At 40.0% G+C, this 18,052-nt stretch overlaps 1 protein-coding gene across 10 annotated transcripts in view; it reads left to right on the top strand.

The window, feature by feature from the left end:
* Window positions 1-292: 292 nt before the first annotated feature.
* ptprt (protein tyrosine phosphatase receptor type T) overlaps window positions 293-18,052 on the top strand; it is a 348,208-nt gene continuing 330,448 nt past the window's right edge. For all 10 annotated transcript variants that reach the window (XM_088337483.1, XM_088337481.1, XM_088337480.1 and 7 more), the window contains exon 1: window positions 293-547. In XM_088337483.1, coding sequence (XP_088193609.1) covers window positions 460-547 — 88 coding nt within the window. In that variant the 5' untranslated portion in view covers window positions 293-459. The remainder of the gene's footprint in view (window positions 548-18,052) is intronic.

The following is an 18,052-nucleotide window of genomic DNA, read 5'->3' as shown; positions in this document are numbered from 1 at the left end:
TTCTTCCATTCCTACCTCCTTCTGTATCGAAAATGTGCTTTTATTTTGACACAATCCGAAACGGGAATTCCCGGCGGTGTTCAGGCGCGCGAACGGGTGAAGTGGGCGCGAGCACGCGCGCCTGCCAGCTGAGGTACGAAACCCTTCTCCTCTGTTCTGTCAGTCTGACAAACAGGCTGACGCTCCGGCAGTTTCACGCAGTTTTTTTCCGCACGAATGTGACAACAAACCCATCTTTTCGATACCCCACTGACTCTTTCCTTTTCTTTCTTTCTTTCTTTCTTTCTTTCTTTCTTTCTTTCTTTCTTTCTTTCTTTCTTTATTTATGGTTGTTTTTTGGGGTTTTTTGGGGGGGATGGGCGTTTGACTGATGCAAAGAGACGTGAGCATGTGAAACAAGTTTGGTAAGCGTAAAGGATAAACCAAAAGAAGAAAATAAGAGGACAAAAGGAAGAAGCAATGGACACTGGGAATCACTTGCTGATTTGGCGCCTACTTTTCTTCTACTCTGCGTCTTTGGGATTTACCGGCGCTCAATTTTTCCCAGGTAAAGTAATGAGAGCGACTTTATAATAACTCATCGTCATTATCGTCGTTATTATTGTTATCTTCTTGAGTATGTCTTTTAACATATGAATGATTTTAAGCTTGGTATTCAGTCTGTCACTCATTCTCTTACGGTATTGGTCCGTGGAATTATTGTGTGTTGTGCGCATCTTCATTTGCTCCCACAGTCTCCCCCGTCGACCCTCCAACTTGTATAGCTCTCTTTAAAATAAAGAGAAAAACATCTATCTATCTATCTATCTATCTATCTATCTATCTATCTATCTATCTATCTATCTATCTATCTATCTATCTATCTATCTATCTATCTATCTATCTATCTATCTATCTATCTATCTATCTATCTATCTATCTATCTATCTATCTATCTATCTATCTATCTATCTATCTATCTATCTATCTATCTATCTATCTATCTATCTATCTATCTATCTATCTATCTATCTATCTATCTATCTATCTATCTATCTATCTATCTATCTATCTATCTATCTATCTATCTATCTGACAGACAGACAGACAGACAGACAGACAGACAGACAGACGGATAGATGGACGGATGGATGGACGGATAGATAGATAGATAGATAGATAGATAGATAGATAGATAGATAGATATACTGTATAGATTTAGATAGTTATAGATATATATATTTAGAGAGATAGTTTGCAGATAGAAAATGGATAGATCCGTGCAAACTTTGTGGTTCTTTTTGCACTCCTTTTGGTATTCATCCCACGATTGCTGAAGGCACATACAGCCCTCCACCCCTCTGACCCCCCATCCGATCCCCCGTGTTTCCTTCAACAAATATTGTGAGACCAACACATTTTCTACACTTGATTCTCTTTCTGAATAAAGTGAAACGCTGTAACCTGATGTTATTTGAACGTGTCCCGATTGTGGGACGCGGATTTAGTGTGGCCGCGTGCTTTTGGGACCTTTGCTTGGGTTGTTAAAACAAGCAGTGCTGCTTTTTGTCGTTAGGGGGCGATAGTGGTCTATCAATTAGATATGATCTTGTTTCTTTGGACATTAGACTTTTGTCGGGGATAACAAACCTATTTGTTTTATGAGAAATGGCTCGCTTTATAAATCAATTTTATAAGAATGAAGGGATGAACTGATTAATGCATGGTTAAAAAAATGAATTAGGTTTACTTGGGCACCCGCACAAAACAACCACTAATTACAAAGGGGGTACAATACAACGAACAATATAATTTTAATTGTATTTATGTAACTTTAATGAAGGGTGAACATTTGAGGTGATGATGTGTTATTTTGTTGCTCATTTATTTTCTTCTTCTTCTTTTCGGCACAAAGGCATTTTTAAAGCCAACCCTAATTATTATATGAATTCAAACGTAGTAATTCAGAAACATAGTTAGATAGACACACAATTAAGTAGTTTAAATGAAAGTATAGTTGTTCAACACAGAAAAAGCTGGCTGGAAATGTGTTTTCGTCCGTCAAAAAATACCAAATACAGAATATTCATTTTTCCTATTTCGTTATAGGGTATTTCTAAAGTCATTGCTAATTCAATTAATATTATGAACAAAGTAGTTCAAATATGGAATTTATATTTGTTTTGAAATAAAGATTTTCTCAAGCCCAAAAAATGTGGTGATATATGTTTTTGTCTCTCTAAAACACAAAACAAAGAAACCTTCAATCACCTATTTCAAATAGAAAGCTCACTCACTCTTACATGTTTGTGATAAACCACAGTTTATGCCCCTAAAAATCTCCTTTTATCCCACCCAAAAAAGGGAAAGGATCATGTTAATATTATCCAAATTAATTGTTGTGTTAATTATTGCTTGCTCGGGAAAAAAGTGCAGTTTAAACCAGTTATAATAGAATACACTGACATTTCTAAACATAATGACCAGCAAAACGTCTTCCAATAGTATTTTCCCTAATGCTCAATAACCTGCATTTTTAATAAGATCCAAAACGCTTCACTTCAGTGTCTTCAGCCATTTTTAGATTTAACATTCACAAACAAAAAAGTGCAACTACTGAGATGTACATCCACGTCAAAAAACTCAAATGATGTACTGTATTTTCTGGACTATAAAGTGCACATTAATTGTCCAGAAATTTAAAAGTGCGCCTTCTAATCCTGTGCCCTTTGTATATCGGAAAATGCGGTGGATAAAATTGCATAGTCACAATTACATGATACTGCACACAACTTTTCTGCCTTTGAGAAACACATAGAGTGGTCTTTGAGCCTCCTCTTATGGTTAACATGTTATCCGTTTATTGTTTGGAAATTTTTTTTTCTTGTTGCATTGGACAAATATCTTCTGTAAGTATGTAAGTTATTGTAATTGCTTGAATAAAAAATGTTGTTTTATGGCAATATTTTGCACACAATTACGTATTCTTCTTTGAATTTTTCGTAAATTATACTGCGTATGATAATTGTTCTGTCTTCGACAAACATATAGAGTGGTCTTTGAGTGCTCTCTTGTGGCTTACGTGTTAAATGCTTGTTGATAAAATTAATTTTACTGGTGAAAGCAGATGACATAATTTTAATCTATGTAAAATAAATGATTAGAATATATATGTTTTTATGTTCTCGGCAAGCCTAGCTCTTACTTTAGTTTTAATTCCATGTGCCATATTGTCCTTTGCACCTTATATATGAAAATAATCTCACGAAATACTATTTTTCGGAGGTGCACCTTATAACCCGGTGCTCCTAATAGGTCTGACAATACGTTACTTATAGCAAAAAAACCCCGCTCACCGAACCTAAAAAGAATCAACACTGCGTGGATTTTCTCTGTACCTGTATTTACCCACACACTCAGTGCAATTCAAAATTAATTGTAAATGGTCTACATTTATATAGCACTTTTCAAGTCAATGTAGACCTCCTAAAGGGCTTTACAATGTGGTTCGCACTTACCCATTCACACACACACTCACACACCAATAGGGAGTCAGCCATGCAAGGCGCCTACCTGCTTATTGGGGCAATATGGATTGAGTGTCTCGTCAAGGACACTTCGACATATAACACGGAGGAGGGAATCGAACCTGCGATCTACCTCCAGAGCTAATGCCGCCTTAATCAAGTACACAAAATGAAAATCACTAAAAAAGAAGAAAGCATTGAAGAAAATTAAGTGATCCCAAAATGTTTTCCTCCCATAGAGGGAACACCGTCACTTGTGATACTGATGCCATGTCTCAGCTTAAGTCGACTGAACTCAAAAATAAATCCAGAGCGGTAGAATATCTTTCTGCAGTGGCAATAAGGAGCTCTATTGGGCAGAAAAAATGTTTATGGAAGGCCCCGTCCCATACATGCCTCGTGTAAAAAAAAAAAAAAAAAAAAAGAGCCTTGTTTGTTATGTTGGTAGATCTACCTATTTGTAAAGCAAAATGACCATCTTCTTTAAATTACAGCTGCAACAAACTATCATTCTAATAATCGATTCATCCGACAATTATTTTTTCAATTAATCAATGAATTGGTTTCAGGCAATAAATTGCTGCTCAAAATCCTGTATAAAAACTAAGGATCGACCGATATGAGGTTTTCAGAGTGGATACTGATTATTAGTATTGAGAGGAGACCCATAACCGATATTTGGATACAATGGTAATTTGCTGAAAAAGCTTAATAATTGGTGTAAGAAGTTTCCCATAACGCGAAAAGAAACAAAGAATATTTGTTATACGTTCTAATAAAACTTGAATAGCTCTCTGAAACGTTTTATAGTAAAAAAAAAATAGAATGTCAGTACAACTAACTTGACTAGTCTTTCACTTAAACCAAAAACTAACAATGCAAGAAATAAAATAAGGCTGGGCGACAACTAGTATAAAGATACAATAAAAACTTAAATAGCCTCTTTCACTCAAACCAAAAACTAAGAGGGCAGGACATGAAATAAGGCACAAGAGCAACTTGTATTGAGGTACATAAAAACTTAAATACCAGCCAACATATTTTTTCACCAACATTACTTAAATTAACTGAAAACAAATAGTGCATAGAAAAAGAGCTGGCCAATTGAAAAGTCTGAGCACTGCTGTTTTAAAGCCAGATTGATGAACTAGTGTTATGGTAACAGCTAATCACTCAGCCTTCCACTTTTGCGTGCTTTTTATACTCTCTCTCTCAATCACAAACACACACGCTTAATTGATGTTATGATAAGAGCTATATCAGTCCGAACAAGCCTCTAAAATCTTTTTACGCTGTCCAGCTCGGTAGCCTAGATGGTAGGGCGCCCGCTCTGAGACTGGGAGGTCGCTGGTTCAAGCCTTGGCCGAGTCATATCTAAGACTTACAACATTGGTACTCATTGCCTCCCTGCTTGGCGCTCAGCATAGCTTGGCATTAAGGGTTGTAATTGGGGGATTTGGTCACCTAATGACTAAAATGGCTGCCCCCTGTTTGGCTGCGGCTGCATCGGCTCGCTACAGTTTAACTGTACGGGTCAGGTGTATCGACATTTCGTTCTGTGTGCATTGTTACAAAGAATGACAATAAAAGTAAATTATTTTTTTTAATTTTATTTTTTTAATCGCAAACATGCTTTTCTATTAGAGACTGGCATGTTGGAACGAGTTAGCTGAGCTGCCGCTCTAATGTTAGAATATTTGTTATATATTTAGACAAATCTGTAATAGCTCCCTGAAACCTTTTGCAGTAAATACATTAGAAATTCAACACAACTAACACGACAAAAGTTTCACTAAAGCAAAAAACTAACAGTGCAGGAAATACAATGAGACTTACCAGAATCTCGTAAAAAGGTACATAAAAGCTTAAATAGCTCCCAGACCTTTTTTTTTATATTCTATAAAAAAGTCAATATAACTAACATGACTTAAATAAACTTAAAATAAAGTGCAAAAAGCAATGAAAATGTCCATGCAGCTTACGACTTGAAAAGTTCGAACACTCCTGTTTTAGAGCCAGATTGATGAACTTATGTTAACAGCTAATGGACACAGCCTTTCACTTTGGCATGCGTTTTCTGCTTTCTCTCAATCACAAACAAAAACCCTTGATTGAACATCCGATGTTATGATAAGAAGTGATAAATCAGTCTCCACCTGAATGTGGTTCCCTAAAACAAGTTTACAACCAAATTTTACACTTTCTTTAATCTAACACAGACTTTTTAAAATCTCAGTATCAGCGGCTTGATTCATAAACAGGCAAGTTGTGATTCATGAGTTAGCAGAGCTGTTGCTGTGTTCAGTGTGTGAAATCTGGAAAGCTTTTTCTCTAATGGCTCCGCCCTGGTTCCCTATCCAATCTGAAGGAGCAGGGTGGGTAGGGACCGAGGCAGAATGCAGGATAAAGAGAGAGAGGCTTTGCTGTGTCTAAGCCCTAATAATCAGCCAGTCCAATAAATAAAAATGCCGATACTGATATTCATCAAATTTCCAAATACCAGTGCCAATAATCAGCCAGCCCAATAATCTGATAAAAACATGCAGTGTACCACAAGACGATGAAATCCTCTCCTTTATCCCCACCCAACAACTCGAAACACCTAATACGCTGACACACACTATGATTAGATTACAACAAAAACTAAATATATAATAATATAATTAAAATATTTTTTACGAGCTGTACTCCAACATATCTTTAATTTGGTGACTTATTGTATCATGTGACAGAGGTATCATTTTCAGTTTTTGAGCTGCAGATGGATCAAAACCTCATCGATTATGTCCCAGGGTCTCCCATATCGTAGGGTTTAATTGGTTCCCACAGAGTTTTATAAACTTGTATAAATTAAAAATGTGATAATGTTTTTAGATGTATTCATTTTTAATTGTGTATAAAAAGCTGTAGTGTCATTGATATTACAATGAGCTAAACCATCAAAGCAATACATTGATCACAGTGGACTTGTTACTGTAGCTTTAATTAGTTGTGATTGCTTCAGCAAGGCACAACTATTATAATCCCCTGAGATCTTTTTATTATTATATCTATCTTCTTCCGCCAATTTTTGACGGGCCTCTCCTCCCAGAGCTTTTGGAGTAGCCCAACGATTCATATACCAAAAATTCTGGCCCGATCAGGACTTCACTGCGACGATACGGATAAGCGATACGAGTCTCAAATATTCTTTCTTTGTTTCTTTTCGCGTTAGTAGAAATTTCTTACACCAATTATTAAGCTTTTTCAGCAACAAAAAAAGTCCCCATCCGGAATAATGGGTTTTGAGAATCTCCCATCCGGAATACATGGGTCCATTCATTTCTATGGGTAGTCATGGAAACGAGGGCTTTTTCAGAGGTTAGTAGGGACTAAGCAGGGACTGTCTAGGGTGGCTTGAGGGGGCCCAAGTATTAGCGATGAGAGGTTGAAGCTATGCTTACTCATGCTAGCTCTAGAAACTATTGGTGACGAGTTGGGCTGGTGCAGCCAGCCCAAGTATTAGTGCAAGCCAGCTGTAAACACTGTCCGCAATGGGTTGGGCTGGCGCAGCCAGCCCAAGTATTAGCGCAAGCTAGCTGCAAACACTGTGGGCAATGCTAACTTCTTCATGCCCAAAAATTTTGGGAATGGCTATATTGTAACAACTTCATATTTACAAATTATGCTAATGGATCATGTCAATGAATTATGCTAATGGGTACATACTAATAAGTGATGCTAACGCAGCCAGCCCAAGTATTAGCGCAAGCTAGCTGTAAACACTGTGGGCAATGCTAACTTCTTAATGCCCAAAAATTTTAGGAATGGCTATATTGTAACAACTTCATATTTACAAATTATGCTAATGGATCATGTCAATGAATTATGCTAATGAGTACATACTAAAAAGTGATGCTAACGGCTAAATGCTAACTTCTCTATGCTACAAAATTTTGGTAATGGAAATATTTTAACAACTTCATATTTACAATTTATGATAATGGATTCATGTTGATGAGTTATCCTGACGGATACATGCTAAAAAGTGATGCTATCAGCTAAATGCTAACTCCTTCATGTTAAAATTTTTGGCTATATTTTAAGGACTTCATATTTACAAATTGTGCTAATGGACTCATGTTAATGAGTTATGCTAATGGTTGGATGCTAAAAAGTGATGCTAACGGCTAAATGCTAACTTCTTCATGCAAACAACTTTTGGTAAAGGCAATATTTTAACGACTTTATATTTACAAATTATGCTAATAAACTCATGTTGATGAGTTTTGCTAATGGATACATATTAAAAGGTGATGCTAACGGCTAAATACTAACTGCTTCATGCTAAAAAATTTGGGTGATGGCTTTATTTTAACAACTTCATATTTACAAACTATGCTAATGGATACATGTTGACGAGTTATGCTAATGGCTACAGGCTTAAAAGTGAGGCTAATGGTTAAATGCTAACTACTTCATGCTAAAAATGTATGCTAATGGCCACATGCTAACGAATCAGCAAAATGAATAGGCTCAATGGATTCCGGGTGGACCAATTAAAATCAAACGGCCCATTCTATTTGAACATGTATATTTTAAAAGTTTTTAAAGTGTAATAACAGTGTTATTACTATGTTATGACCTTGAATGTGATTTTTCAGACCTCCACAAGGCATATCCTTGTTGCTAAGGATTATGGGCCCATCTGAAATAAGCTTGGCAGTTCCTTCTTAAAATGATGAAAAATGCAAAGTACAGTACAATGCATTGAGACTATGTACAAATAAATTCATTATAATAAAGTACATAAACTTTGCGTCTGTTTGAACAATTGCAAGATATATTGTTTATTTATCATATAAACACTTTTAGAAACTTATGGCATTGCCCTCAACATGGATGAAGACGGATAAGAACATGTAAATGTCCTTGTTAGTCTGTGTGTAAATACTAATGACAACCAGTACAGGAGTTGACAAGGAGAACCCGGAAGAAGTATTATTTCTCTATAATATAGAGTCTATATTGAAAGCTCCAATAAACACAAAATATCTGTGGAATAGCATACATCCTTTTTAGCTTTGTTTTACATTTTAAAAACAGTAAATTATTCATTAAACAAAAACAGTTGTCATAAGGACAACACAAACGCACTTGTGTATAAACCCGCAGCCCTAATTTTATCAGAAATCGTTAAAAAAAAATGGTCTCACTTTTTTTCAGCTCAAACTTTGATGTTGGACGCAACAGGACTCAAACCTCGGTCGCAGTGGTCAGAGCACACAATCCAATTTTTGTGGTGTGAAATTGCAAGTGTGAACTCGTGTTTGTGGGGCATTATTGTTATCTGCTATTAAGGAGTGTAAATGACCCTCAGTTATCAAGGCAAAGGAACACGACCTACTGAAAACCGGTCCGCGACCTAAAACCGGGTTGCAACACACCAGTTGAGTAACACTGATGTATTGGACATTTTGAGGGATATTTAGTGTGTGTAATTCCGTGTTTTACCTGTACTGTATAAGTAGCATTTTTTCATTATTTGGCTGGCGGTGGGATTTATACTCCAGTCAGAAATATGTATGAAATTATCAACACATTTTTACTGGGTATATCATTTCACATGATTCTTTCACACTAGACCATAAGAGGGCGCTCTAGGCCGGTGTTGATAATTTCAACCTTCCGGTGTTGTGGCACGAGAATTGCCTCCTCCCAAAGTTTTTATTGTTGTTCTTGACCATTTGTTTGTTAATATGTTGTAATTTGCGCTGGATTTAAACGCAGGAAGCAGGAAAAGCCAAGGTGCTCAAAAACTGATGGTGCAAAACAAAGGTGGAAAAAGGCAAAATCAACCGACACTGGGTGCTGTCCAAAATATCCTTATGAAGGGTCAGGCTAGTTGGGACAGGTGTGGGGTGATTGGACACACCTGTCCTAACCACAAACCGACTAGGCGCACACTGGTGGACACAGGTGCGCCAGACAAGGCCACAGTGACCCGTGGGCCACAGTTTGCCCACCCATCATATCCGACATGCGTGTGTATGTATAAGGGGAATCCCTTGCAAAGCGTATTGCTGGCAATTTAATTGCAATATTTTTATCTGTGCTATACAAAGCCTGACTTGAAAAGCATAAGGTGGCTTTTTCAATAGTGACGAAGCATCAGGTCAGAGCCGACCTTGAGCAGGCACTTGGCTTTGACCTTTGGGGATGTGTCGTCTTTGAAGTCAAAATTGCACTTAAGGAGATTTGTTGGCCTCCTTGTGTTGTCTTCTTGAAGGTAAGCTAAGGAGGAGGACAAATGAAGGAGGGAGGAGAGAATGAAGAAAGGGACAAAGGAGGTTAAAGCCTGACTTTAGTGGGGGCATTTATAGATTTTTTAGTTCATTTGCTGAAATGAGAAAAACGTAATTAAATGAGAATCATCGATTATCAATTGAGTTGCGAACTAATTTGTAACAAATTGTTTCCCCTGAATTTCAGGTTTTTCAATTTAAATGTTTAAAAGGGACAATGTGTATTATTTAGCGCCTCACAGTAGTGAAAAAAACCCCAATGTATTTCATAAAAACTATAGAGTTTACAAAGTATTACCACTTTCCTCCCTTCTTTCGCAAGACTATTGCAAACTATTATTACAGACTCTTATGACACTCATCTAAAACCTTCATGAGGGCAAATGATACACATATTATCACCATAAAGTATAGGTTATTCATATGCTATAGAGTAGAAGTGTGTTTTAAGCTTAGATTTAGACATTTCCACTGAGGTTGCAGATCGAATCTCAGGAGGAAAGGGCATTCCACAGCACCGGGGCCCGGATGGAGAACGCTCTCAAACCTGCGGAACTCTTCTTGGCTCTTGGGATCACTAGTAGACCAGCGTTTTCAGAGTGAAGGCTCCGGACCGGAACATAGGGGGAAATTAAATCTGAAAGATATGAGGGAGCACCTCCATGCATGATTTTGTATAATACCAACAGAGCCTTAAAATCTTAAAAGCACTTCTTTCTGAACCAGGTCCATATGCACTTATAAACATCCATACTTCTACACCCCACTTTAACCTCACCAACATCAATCTGGAAGATATCTCTTTCCACTCCACCAGTTTTCCTCTGCTCTCTCACTCACAAGCACAGCCACTGGTTGTGTTGGAATTCTAATTTACTGTAAAGGGTTTCAGAAAGCAAATAACATTTTCTTTGAATTTATAACAAATGTTTTTTGTTTCTGCAATATTAAACATTTCTTAATCCAATTTTTAATCTTTTAGAGCAAATGGCTCCAAAAATCAGTTATGGGCCTCCTCTTAATGCAAACAATTAGTATCTGTATCAGCCGTGAAAAACCATAAATCAAATGGTCGTATATAGGGGAGCATCTGTATCGTTCAATCCTTATTTTTAAGGCCGATACACCTCCGGCGCCAATTGCGTGGGGAATTTGGCATCGACACCTTTGGTAGGAGAACTCCAAGGTGAGCATTCATGATGGCAATAACAAAGACAATCGCATATTTACTATAGCACCGAACGAAAACATGAATCAGGGCTGCGTCATGTAAAACGTGAGCCCTATATTTTTAGATAACAGCGCCAAGGCAACTATACTCACAAAAATAATGCCAGATTGAAACACGGACTTCTTTCAGATTTGCTGTTGTAATTGGTTGTTGCCATGGTACCGGACTAACCTGCATTAACTTGTTATCGTTCCTGGGGGATTAAAGAAAACTTTCTGACATTGACGCCGATGAATTAGAAGAAGTGTAGCGTTTTTGATTGCTAACTTGTAACCACTGCAAGGTGCCTCAAAAAGATGCCATGTAATAACAAAATCTTCAATAAAGTAACAAACAAATGGTCAAAACAATAATATACCTGTCTGAAACAGAAAATAAAAACTAACCTCAGAAACCAGGAGGGCTCTGCAAAAGGTGACAGTATTGATGGTGCAAAGTGGATGATGAAAAGGAAAGTGACCCCACAACAGGTGCTGTTCAAAATGTCCTTATAAAAGGACAGGCGAATTAGGGACATATGTGGGGTGACTAGACACTCCTGTCCCAATAACAAACAGATTAGGTGGTAGACGAAGGCACATGTTATGTATTCGTGAATAAGGATGGCAAAAACATAAAATGATTTCTCCTCTAAAAGACCATCTTGTATTTTTCCAGATGTCACAGCAATATTTTTATGAAGAGTGTATATGTGCAGAAAAGAGCAGCTTTCTGTTTCTCTTGGTACTGCCACGGAAATAAAAAAAAGAATACGCCACACTGTGTTTAAAGCCACAGGGTTGAAAATGTAGCAAAAAGTTAGCATATAGTCTAGAGTTCTCTGTCAATACCACAGAAAAGGATTGATCTTGACTATCTTTAATAAGCTTTTTTGAATAATGCACTTATTCACTCCGTAATTAGTAAATTGAAATAAATATAATTTTGGTCAGTTCTTTAAATATCTTTGACGTCGGCCTCATTGACAATTTTGCAGGGTTTTTAAATAGGAGCAAAGCCTTTTAAGGCCACAGTGTGCCAATTACCCACATGTGAGTGTCGAGGTACGTACATTTATCCCCATTAAAGCTGTCATACGGCAAAAATGGCGGGGCACACTTAGCACCCTCTCGTCTGTGGCATCAGTGGAGATAATGGAGACATAAAACACTCGCTAGCATCGCGCAGGGACCCAGATTGCGTATTTGACGTTGGCGAGCGCTCCCGCTCTCAAAGCCCAGAGTCAAGTCCCAATTATTGAGGCAGCGGAGTCGAGCTGACGTGCCGGCGCTGCTCGAAACACAGACAAGAGATGTACAGAGAGACAATATTTCCTATGCACAATTGACTGGAAAATAGTTTGTCTGTCACGCGACTGCTACTTGTTAACTGATTCAGTGCTATAGACATATTTTCACATATTTTTACGATTTTCTTTTGCATTTCAAAATAAGACTAATAGTAATGGTAATGGTAATAGTAATAGTAATAGTAATGGTAATGGTAGTAGTAATAGTCATAGTAATTGAATAGAACAGAATAGAACATAATTGAAAAGTTTTTATTGTAATTGATATGCAACGAGATTAGACATGGCATTCCAGGGTAAACAGGTGACAAAGACTTTGAAGGGCAATATATAAAAGACCACTGTCAGGACCAGAACGGAAACAGGACCCAATTTCGTAGCGTTTACCACAAGTCTTATGAAAGGAAAGATCCGGTGTTCGCTGGACGCGTGAGGCAAGTCGCTCTCGTACTCAGATTGTGATCCGAACACGTAAGTAGATCTTCCGTAGCGAGCGATGGTGGTGTCAGGTGTGGAAAAAGCTGGTCGGTAGCCGGGACTGGGAGAGCTCTCGAATCAGCGGAACACTTCTTGGCTCTTGGGATCACCAGAAGACCGGCGCTCTCAGAACGAGGGCTTCGGACTGGAACATAGGGGGAAAACAACTACATTACACTCACATTACTAAATAATAAATGCTCCCAATTATAAGAAAATGTTTCTTATCTTAATTTTTTCCCCTAATTTTACGATATTTTTACTTGAAATTGTAACAAAATTTCAGTCATATTGTTAAGAAATAATTCATATTTGTACCCCGTTGTCAGGAAATGTCGCTTATTTTTTTTCCCTCCTAAATTTATTATATTGTTACTTAAATTTAAGGCGTTGAGTCAAGTCCCAATTATTGAGGCAGCGGATGCGGAAGAAACGCACAGAGAGACAATATTTCCTATGCAAAATTTACTAGAAGAGAGTATGGGTGTTAAACAACTGCTACTTGTTAACTCATTCAGTTTGAAGAGAAAAAAGAGTAAAAGACAATTCAATGAATTGGCAAAAATTATCATAACAATTACAACGTAGTGCTTAAAAAACTGGCATAATTAACTGGCCTAAGTTGTAATTGTCAGGGCGGACCAGAACAGAGCAGGAGACCCCAGAGCGTTCGTTACAAGTCTTTTATTTGGGGAAGCGTACAGGGTTAGCGGGAGACGCGATGACCGTCGAACGTCAGCAGCAACGCCGTGAAGACAACTTCGGGACACGTAGCCAATCGTAGCGTGGGACGGAAGCAGGTCGAGTTTACCGGGACTGGAGAGAAGATCGTAGCGTGGAACGGAAGCAGGTCGGATCGGAGGCAGGCAGAATCAGGTAAACAAGTCAAAAATACACACGAAAATCAGGCGAGTCAAACGGGGTAAAAAGTAATCCTCCGACCAAGAGTTCTCCGCGTAACGCGTTTAAAAAGGGAGCATTAACCAATCAGGAAGCACATTCCAGCGCGCCACATGATTACCCCAGGTGGCTCCACTTGGGTAATCATGACAGAACCCCCCCCTCAAGGAACGGCTCCAGAAGTTCCCCAGGAAAAAAAATAAAAAATAAACCCACGGCACGTCACAGGGTAACACAGGAAAATCAGGAGAGTCAACTCAGAAGAGTCGGACTCAGGGGGGTCGGATTCAGAAGAGTCGGACTCAGGGCGGGCATGTTCAGAAGACTCGGACTCAGGGCGGGCATGTTCAGAAGACTCGTACTCAGGGCGGACATGTTCAGAAGACTCGGACTCAGGGCGGACATGTTCAGAAGAGTCGGACTCAGGGCGGACAGGTTCAGAAGAGTCGGACTCAGGGCGGGCAGAGTCAGAAGAGTCGGACTCAGGGCGGGCAGATTCAGAAGAGTCGGACTCAGGGCGGGCAGATTCAGAAGAGTCGGACTCAGGGCGGGCAGATTCAGAAGAGTCGGACTCAGGGCGGGCAGGCAGCGGAGTCGGAGTCGAACAGGCAGGCATGGAAGTCGAACAGGCAGGCATGGGAGTCGAACAGGCAGGCATGGGAGTGGAACAGGCAGGCATGGGAGTCGAACAGGCAGGCATGGGAGTCATTGCGCAGTCATACGGCCGGAGGTGCCTTAGCCAATTTTGCCACGTCGGAAAGGACTTGCCGAACTGCACATTCTGAAGGGGAATTGCGCTGCTGATTCAGGCTTTCATAGTTGTCAGGGGGCAAATGTACGAACGCGGGGTCCATTCTGGTCGGAGGATTCTGTCAGGGTGGACCAGAACAGAGCAGGAGACCCCAGAGCGTTCGTTACAAGTCTTTTATTTGGGGAAGCGTACAGGGTTAGCGGGAGACGCGATGACCGTCGAACGTCAGCAGCAACGCCGTGAAGACAACTTCGGGACACGTAGCCAATCGTAGCGTGGGACGGAAGCAGGTCGAGTTTACCGGGACTGGAGAGAAGATCGTAGCGTGGAACGGAAGCAGGTCGGATCGGAGGCAGGCAGAATCAGGTAAACAAGTCAAAAATACACACGAAAATCAGGCGAGTCAAACGGGGTAAACAGTAATCCTCCGACCAAGAGTTCTCCGCGTAACGCGTTTAAAAAGGGAGCATTAACCAATCAGGAAGCACATTCCAGCGCGCCACATGATTACCCCAGGTGGCTCCACTTGGGTAATCATGACAGTAATAATAATGTAATGAAAAAACAAGTTAATCTTAACAATTATGCAATGAAATAAGTGCAATAACATTTAGTACCAGTAATTAAAAACAAAAATATAACACACACATAGAGAGAGAGAGAGAGAGAGAGAGAGAGAGAGCAGCAGCAGCGTGCGCGGCACAGTTCTGAGGTTATGGGTTCAAATCCAGCTACCAACCTTCCTGTGTGGAGTTTGCATGTTCCCCCTGTGCTTGCGTGGGTTTCCTCCTCCGGGCACTCCGGTTTCCTCCCACATTCCAAAAATATGCATGTCAGGTTAATTGGCCGGTCCAAATTGTCCCTAGGTGTGAATGAGCGAGCGAATTGTCTGTCCCTGTGTGCCCTGCGACTGGCTGGCATCCAGTTCAGGGTGTCGCCTGCCCTCTGGCCGAAGATGGCTGGGATGGGCTCCAGCACCCCCGCCACCTTACTGACGATAAGCGGTGCAGATAATGAATGGATGGATATATACACGGCGGCACAGTGGTTAGCTCATGTGCGGCACAGTTGATGTCTTGGGAACCTCCTGCGTGGGTTCAAATCCAGCTCCAGACTTCCTGTGCGGAGTTTGTATGTTCTCCCCGTGCTTGCGTGGGTTTCCTCTGGGCACTCCGGTTTCCTCCCACATTCCAAAAACATGCATTTCAGGTGAATTGGCCGGTCCAAATTGTCCCTAGGTGTGAATGAGCGAGTGAGTTGTCTGTCCCCGTGTGCCCTGCGATTGGCTGGCAACCAGTTCAGGGTGTCCCCTGCCCACTGCCCGATGATTGCTGGGATGGGCTCCAGCACCCCCGCGACCCTACTGAGGATAAGCGGTGTAGCAAATGAGATGAGATGAGATATATATATATATATATATATATATATATATATATAAAAGGTCTGGTGTTCCTGTTAAAACTGTTGCCTGTGTATTAAAATTACAAAAAAAATAGTTTTTCAATCAAATTTTGGCATATGCTTCCAACCAACCAACCACTCCAGCGTAAACATGTACTAAAGACTTTAAAGAGAAAAATAAGATAAAAGAATTCCAGGATGAATAGGCAAAATATTTACAAGGTAGTGCTTGAAGACTGGGTCAAGTTGTAGAAATAGCGGGAATGTTAGGGTCAGACATACCAACAAACTGGGCACAGGTGCGTTCCATTATCCCACACCTGTGCCCAATTATCCAGAACCCTTTGATAGGACATTTTGAACATTACACGTGGTCAATTTGTTGAGGTTTTTGAGGTGTGGACCCATGTTGGGAGGCAGGAACTGAAGTGGGGGCGCTGAAAACAAAGGATTGCATATAATAACGAAAAGGAGGTTAAAAGTTACAAACAAACAGGGTTCAAAAAACAAGAAAATGTCAGAACCAGAAATGAAGACCAAAAGTGGAATACTAAATGCATGGAACAGACACCAGAAGCAAACAAACCTGACGAGGTGATGAAAAAAAAAAATGAAAACCAGGATGACAAAGGCAAACTTGAAATGACCTGAATGTGTGTAATGTTGAACATGTCAAGTTAAAGGGTTCTGCATAATTGGGCACAAGTGATGTATCAGACCCTAACAATGAAAAAAGAATGAATTATAACAATAGAGCAAGAAAAAGTAGTAAACTTACATATATATAGAGATATTTGTCAGAATGTATTGCTTCAATAAAGAAAACAAAGAAAAATTAGCTAATAAAAATAAGAATAAAAAGAGAAAATTAAAAAAAATATGGAAGTCTCCTTTTTTTCTCCTTTTATGAGGGAAGGAAGGAAAGAAGGAAGGATAGTAAGTTCAGCAGCATTTTCTTCAGCGTCAGCCTTGGATGCTAATTATTTTGGCCTGCTTGGCCACCAATTGGATGCGCCAATGTGTGTGTGTCTGCGTGTGTTTCTGTGTGCATGTGTGTGTGTGCTTGTGTGTGTGTGTGTTTGCAGGTTTGTTAGCTTGCAAGCGAGCCAACAAGCATTTCAGACGAGATACAAGTGTGAAAGTAACAAGGCCCTTGTCTTATTGTATAACCCTCTTGAGGTCCTATTAACCTTTGCTTAATAGGCACAGGCACACACACACACGCACGCACGCACGCACGCACGCACACACACACACACACACACACACACACACACGTCAAGTCAAATTTATTTATATAGCCCTTAATCACAAAATGTCTCAAAAGACTGCACAGGATTACAATGACACAATTACCTGATCTTAAACCAACATGCGGGCAAGGAACAACTCAAAACCTCAGCGTGAGGAAAAAGAGATACCTTGAGAAGGGACCTCACAAGTGGTATCCCCCTTCCAGGATGACCAGGGTGAATTACATTTAGCATTACAGTACACAAACATAGTACACTACTACTTTCGGCGCCGTCGCGAATGGCAGCCACTCCAGCAAGCTCCCGTGTTATTTTCGCTACTTTTGTGGTTTATTGTTTTGTTTTTGCTTTGCTTATATCTTCAGTGCTTGCCTTGCCTTGCCGCACTTTGGATTACTTTCTATCCAATGGATATGGGTTATAACACACAAAAATGCGTTTATTCGAGGAATCAACAACTCTACCAATAGAATTCTCGTTCCTATAAAAACTGTACGCTGCTATGCAACAAGCCCTGGATCACGAGCGACATCAAGTGCCTTCTGAACCAAAAAAAGAGGGCCTTTAAAGATGGTGATCAGCAGGAGCTAAAACGAGTACAGATGGAGCTCAGAGTCCAGCTCCGGGAAGGGAAGGAGCTGTGCAGGAGGAAGTTGGAGAAAAAGCTGCAGAACAACAGCATGAAGGAGGTGTGGGAAGGGATGAAAACCAAGCAGGGTGTGGCTGTGGACGCAGATGTGGGGAGGTTCAACCAGTTAAACAACTTTTTCAACAGGTTTGACCACCCCAACTCATCCTCACCCCAGAGTACTGCAGCTGTCCCTCCCCCTCTGGACACTAACACAAAGGACATCCCCCCACTCAAGTAACTGCAGCCCAGTTGTGTGGAGAGCTGAGGAGGCTGCCGACTCATGTTTATGAGTTATGCTAATGGGTACATGCTAAAAAGTGATGCTAACGG

Source organism: Urocampus carinirostris, chromosome 6, assembly GCF_059441175.1.
Source record: "Urocampus carinirostris isolate Australia breed hairy pipefish chromosome 6, RoL_Ucar_1.0, whole genome shotgun sequence".
Taxonomy (NCBI): Eukaryota; Metazoa; Chordata; class Actinopteri; order Syngnathiformes; family Syngnathidae; genus Urocampus; species Urocampus carinirostris.
This window is presented reverse-complemented; position numbering and strand designations above follow the sequence as displayed.